Here is a 5,968-nt window from a genome sequence, read left to right on the forward strand (position 1 = left end):
TGACGTCAGCCGAGCCATTGGTGGCCCACCCATACCCAGCTACCAGTCACCTGGAAACCTGACGGGTAGGAAACGCAAGATGGAGTAGTCTGAGAGGCACAGCAAAGCTTGCAGCACAGCTACCTACTAATCTATTGCTTCCCTGCTGCGTCTCAAAGTCTGGTGGGGGCCTTACAGGAACTTCAGAATGGCTTAGGGAGCTCCTTCCTCATATCCAAGTCACTATGTACAGAAGCTGCCTTTTGGAAAAAGAAGCAGGCATGTACCTGGGCACTCTCAGAAACCCCGTGGGAGGTGGCACCGCTGGGACTGGAGGCACTGGGAGCGGTGGGAGTCTCCTGCCAGCCTCCAACTTCACAGCAGCCCCTGCCTATGCGCACTACATGGGGTATCCCCATATACCCAGCATGGATTCTCACGGGCCGTCTCTGGGGCTCTGGGGTTCGCCCTATAGTCCCCCTCAAGAAGACTGGAATGTGTACCCTGGGCCGTCCAGTACAATGGGCACTGTGTCCGTGAACGACATGACCTCAAGCCCTGCCGCTTTTGGTTCCCTGGAATACAACTTGGGTCCTGCAGCCCGGGGAAGCAGCAGAGGCAGCCTGCCAGCCCCAGGTAGTGGGTCACTGTTCCCTGTAGACGCCAACACCGCGGATGCCAGTTCTAACAGAAGCCATCACAGCCCTTATGCGTGGATGCGCAAGACCGTGCAGCTGACCGGTGAGTAGTCCATCCCAATGCCCTCACACTTTTCCTTCCTTCGCTTTGCTTCTACTTCTGTTGGCTTGTCTGCGCTCCTACTTCTCAAGCCTCTCCAGGAACAGTTTCGCTGAGGAGCACTTCGTGACAAAGTGCCCAGGGTCCCCTCCCATTAGTGACATCTCCTTGCGTGTGTCTCTGCTCAGAGCCCGTAGAGTGCGGCGCTTGGAACCAAACCGACCCTAGGAGTGTTTTTTCATCTTTTCCTGATGAGTCAAGAGAACAAGCGGGTGGGCAATAGACGTATTGAGCCACAAGGATCAGGATCCAACCCTGTAGTTTCCCAGAGGGGAAAAGAGATACACAGGAATGATCAATGGGTGAATGAAGCGAAGGGATAGCCACGATATTCCAGTGCTGTCACTGATGCTTGCCCTTTCCATTTAAAACCCTTCCCCACCTGGGCAGGTCCACTCCCCTCAAAAGCTGGTGATGCTCAACTTAGGTTTCACAGTGCTTGTCTGGCAATAGACCCTCCAGTTTAGCCACAAAGCCCCCCATCGCAAAGTGGCCTTGTCATTCTGGCCTTTCAAGGAAGCTATAGCTTCCTTCACCCAAGTTGGCACAGGCAAGCTGGACTCAAACCTATTGTTTTCTTCCAACGTCCTTTCTGCCAATTGAAGTGTTGAGCCAGGCGAGAAGGCAACAATACACTGCTGGAACATAATAAGCTACTCAACTCTAACACGCATGGGCGCACAATAAATATCAGACCCAGCATGAATAGGTGGTTAAAGACTTTATAATTGTCCAGGAAGGCTTCTGGAGACACAGGGGCTGGCTGCAGGTCTGTGATGGAGTGCAGGAAGGCCCAGAGATCCCAGCCTAATGATGACTTATGCTCCTACCAGCAAGCCAATGGGGGCTGCTGGGAGCCCAGGGAAGGGGAAATGGGTACTCTATTTTAATCTTGGATGGGAGGATGTAGAGAGATATTTGTTTTCAGCTGTAATTGTTCTTTTATCATATTTTTATTATTCCAATCTATCATTTCCTGTCATTGGAAAAAATTGGTAAAATTTGACTCTATCACTTTTATCCCTCTGGGGAGAAAATGAATTTTAATAGCATTTATCCATAATGATTATGCTTTTGTTCACAGTTCTGCATGTTTTCTCCCCTTCAAAAAGCAAAGGCAGGAGCGTGGGAAGGGACCAACTTTTACCATTAGGAGAAATCTTAGGAGGAGGCAGTTTCGGTTGATTGGGACATTACTAGGGTAGCAATCCCAAACTGAGAGTAGAGCTAAATACTTCTCTTTAAAGTGTTTGAAAGTAAATCTGCATTTAAAAAAATATGGGCGAGTCAGTTGTCTAAGTAGAATAGAAAATGAGGTTAGGGTGGGACACTCTTGGGGCTGTTGTTACATCTAATCTTAGGGTTGTAATTAACATTCATTTACTTAGCCCTAAGATCAGCAAAAAACACAAAAGTCAATAAGTAGCTGCTCTCAGTCCAAGATGATGTTTTGAAGCACTTTATAAAAGGAAAGTCTCTTTAGTATGTTTGGAAGAGAGAACAATTGGTGGGGGGAGAAGGACAAAAGAAATGATCTTGAGTCTTGAATTTTTGTTTATGAGAGAAAATGTGACAGGTTTCACTGCTTAAAAGTCTTCCATTTGCATTTGCTTTCATGAGCTTGGGTCTTCCTCTTGGGTAATGCTGGTGCCAGGAGAAGTTTAGAAAGGCACTCCTTAGTTTGTCATATTGTCAAACCTTCAAACCTGGCTATACAATGCCACCTTCACAAGATTTTCTCTCCAAACTCTATAAGAAATTTAAAATTGAATTATTTTGGAAACCTTTTGACTCCTGGAAGCTTATCTTGTAGATGAAGCTTTATTATATTCAATCTGTGTTTCATATTACTGTCTGATAAATCAAAATTGTCCTTTTCATATATGCTTGTAGCCCAAGGTGCAGACTTAGCAGCAATTTAAGAATATAATGAAAGGTATGTACCTTTTCCCCAGAAAAATGCATATATATACTTGCACCCACATGCATATGCATGTGCATACATGCACACACATACACACACGTGTCCTTTTTGGATAATTTTGAGAGATTCATGGATCCACTCTTCAGTGGGTTTCAGGTTTTGAATTCCACAAAAAATTAAACTGATCACCTCATTGGACCACTCTGAACCAAAATGCACCCATTTGTATGCTTAGTACATATTGTTAAACAAATAGTTGTTAAATTAATGAATGAGTCAGATCCTCCTAAATTTTCTACTTCACTCTGTAGTACTGTGGGACAACATTTGGCATATGGCTGAGAAGACAATTAGATGAACTACAAATTAGAAGTACCCCTCTCTGATTAAGGTAATCAAATAAAAGTTTTTTCCATTACTGAGGACTACTTTAAATAGCCTTAACTTACGAAAAATACACGTTTAGGGAACAATCAGAAAACATTTCATAATGACCATTATCACATTTGATTTTTCTAAGGAGGGAAAGGGTACTGACATACAGAGTAAATGACTATCCCTTAGGTGTTTTGATTAAAAAGAAAGATATTTTTACATATACTTTGTTTTCTAAGTGGTTTGTTTCAATACACATCTCATTTTAAAGATTATGAGGAAAGAATTTACAGAAAGATTCTGTCAAAAGTTAAGTATTTTCATATTTTAAACATTGTCAGTGTATCACAGCTAGGAATTATTTTTTTCATCTTTTCTATTATCCAGAGTTATAGCCTTGGAAGAGTTTTGGCAAGGCAGTAACCTAAACAGGGCTGGAGAAAGGTTTTTTGTTGTTGTTGTTAGGAGTGAGATAGAGGAGAGAAGGAAGTGACTTTGAATAATTCTGATTAAGCCACTGGACAAAACACTGAGGAAGTTATACTTAAAAGGTTTTACTCAATTAAGACACTTCAAAAAATAAGTTGCTTAATAATTCTTGAACTTATCATTGTGTTCTTTGGTTTTAAACATTTCATTGGACATTTTTACAAATGAATTTGGATGCAATTTTTAACTAAAAACAGCAAAGGATTATCTTAAGATGGAAAGTCATTATGATGAGGTCAATTGCACTGTACTCCTGATACAGGAAACTGGTTTTCATCATCTTTGCTTTGGTTTGGTATGGGAATATGGACAAAATGCTCTACTGGAAGATGGCCAAATCCCATTCAATACAATTTCACCATTTAAGGGGCAGAGGCAATGAGACAGAAGAAAGAAGAGAGTTCAGGAGGAGGGACGCAAGAGGAATTCATTTCTCTTTGCAATATGTGCAGTCAATATTTCCCCTGGGCTACCTCTTCTTGAGGTATGAGGTCTTATCTATCAGATCAAGGCAACAGACTCTTCTTAACACTTCATATGGCTTTGATATGCAGCTGGGCTCTTCCTCATCCCTCTTCTTCAGCGATTATATTGCCGGAAAGGGTGAGGATTTTCATGGCAAATAAAGAGGACTGGTGTTGACTTTATTGTCCTCAGAAGAAACTGCAAGGGGGGAATTTATGACCAATGGGGATGGGGAAGGACTGCAACCTTTCAGAGTTCTTGAAGTCTGGTTATATTTACTGATTATCAAAAAGTAGAAAACAGACACACACAGGTTGTACTTTAACTTCTGCCTCAAGTTATAATTTAAATACTCAGCTACTTTGGGAAGAGAAAGGCTTCTGGGAAACATCTCTTCAAAAATATTTTTTGATCCTAAGATATGAGGTTCTGGAAATAAATTAAGTCTCAAAGCACTCATTGTGATCTGAAATATACATCTGACTTTGTAACAAACCAAATGTCAGATCCCTGGTTTTCTGGGTTTCTGTTTGGATTCAGAAAACCAGATCAAAGTTTGGGCCTTCCAGGTAGGTTAACTGACTGGGGCTCAGCATTTCAAATTTTCAAGGGGAGAAGTTTTGTTTAGTCCATTAGTCCATGGGTTATTCAACCCATTAAATTTAATACTAAAACATATCTCTCATCTAGAATTTGTTTCTACATTCACATGCTTTTATTTCTTTCCTGGAGATGAAAGAGCGTCTGACATTTGTTTAGGGCTTGGAAATTCCAAACCAACTGGCTGGTGTTCCTGAATGTAAAGAGGGTTCAGGACAGGATCTGATGATGTGTAGCTCCTTTGTTAGGCCTATGCTGCATCTTGACACCTCAATGGGGTTTAGAGAACCACTTTAAAGAAAGCTTTGTCCTACAGATCGCACCCCAAGGCCTCACATCAAAAACAACCAAGAAAGATCAGAAGCAGTTTGCCAAATGCCATAGAGAAAAGGAGGAAGATCCTGGAGGGAGTTAGAAAAATTGGAAAAAAAAAAGGGAAGCTTCCTAATCACTTTTGGAAAATTTGAAAGGAGGAATAAAACTGTATTTGAAGAAGGGCATGAGAAATTAGTTAAATGCTGTAACACAAAGCAAATAAATGTTTGTATATCCTTTCAAAGAATACTAAAATACTCATTTTATTCTGCTTAAGTCAACACCTCCTCCTTCCCCTATTCATTAGTCACTTGGGAATAAAAATTAATTTAAGACCCTCACAAAAGAAAATATTTTTTCTAGTAGGTAATAAGGGCTATCATAGAACAGAACTTAAGAGGCAATACATATTTTCTTTTTAAATTACTACCCAAACAAAATTATCTCTAGAATATATACATAACTAGAATGTATATAACTAATAATGTCAGGATCACAGAATAGTTTGCCACGCTTGGGCAATTCTTGTGCTTCCCTGCATGTTTAAACTGGGAATAATATTTAGTGTACTGGACTGGGAGTCAGGTGTACATGTCTGGGTTCCCACATTTTTTTGTGCTTCAGCTTATTAGCACTTACTTACCTACACTGTGCCTCAGGTTTCTTATTGGTAAAATGGAGATAAGACATAGTCTGTATAATTCAAAAGTGTAGGTGAGAGGTTCAATAGGAAATGGTATGAATGACCTGCATAAAATATAAAGGAAAGCATATATATGATATATGTTGTTACTACTGCCAATGTTGTTTCCATATGTGAGTGGGAAGGGAATGAAAATCATGGGTTAGGTGTTTGCTTAAAAAAAGTGCTTTGCTGTAACAGGAAGTCAATGGTGGCATAAGTGTGATATATATATATATATATCCACAGATGACAGAGAGATTAATGGAGAAGTGGACGTATGACATATTTGGTTCAAAAAAATGTACTTGTTTCATATTTGAGAGTAATAGATAAGGATG

General features: G+C 40.6%; 1 protein-coding gene across 1 annotated transcript in view; it reads left to right on the forward strand.

Annotated features, from left to right (window-relative positions):
• Positions 1-224: 224 nt before the first annotated feature.
• LOC144222425 (homeobox protein CDX-4-like) overlaps positions 225-5,968 on the forward strand; it is a 7,430-nt gene continuing 1,686 nt past the window's right edge. Inside the window, 1 exon segment of the mRNA XM_077752897.1 lies at positions 225-720. Coding sequence (XP_077609023.1) covers positions 225-720 — 496 coding nt within the window.

Source organism: Crocuta crocuta, unplaced genomic scaffold (assembly GCF_008692635.1).
Source record: "Crocuta crocuta isolate KB4526 unplaced genomic scaffold, BGI_CrCroc_1.0 scaffold1537, whole genome shotgun sequence".
Lineage (NCBI taxonomy): Eukaryota > Metazoa > Chordata > Mammalia > Carnivora > Hyaenidae > Crocuta > Crocuta crocuta.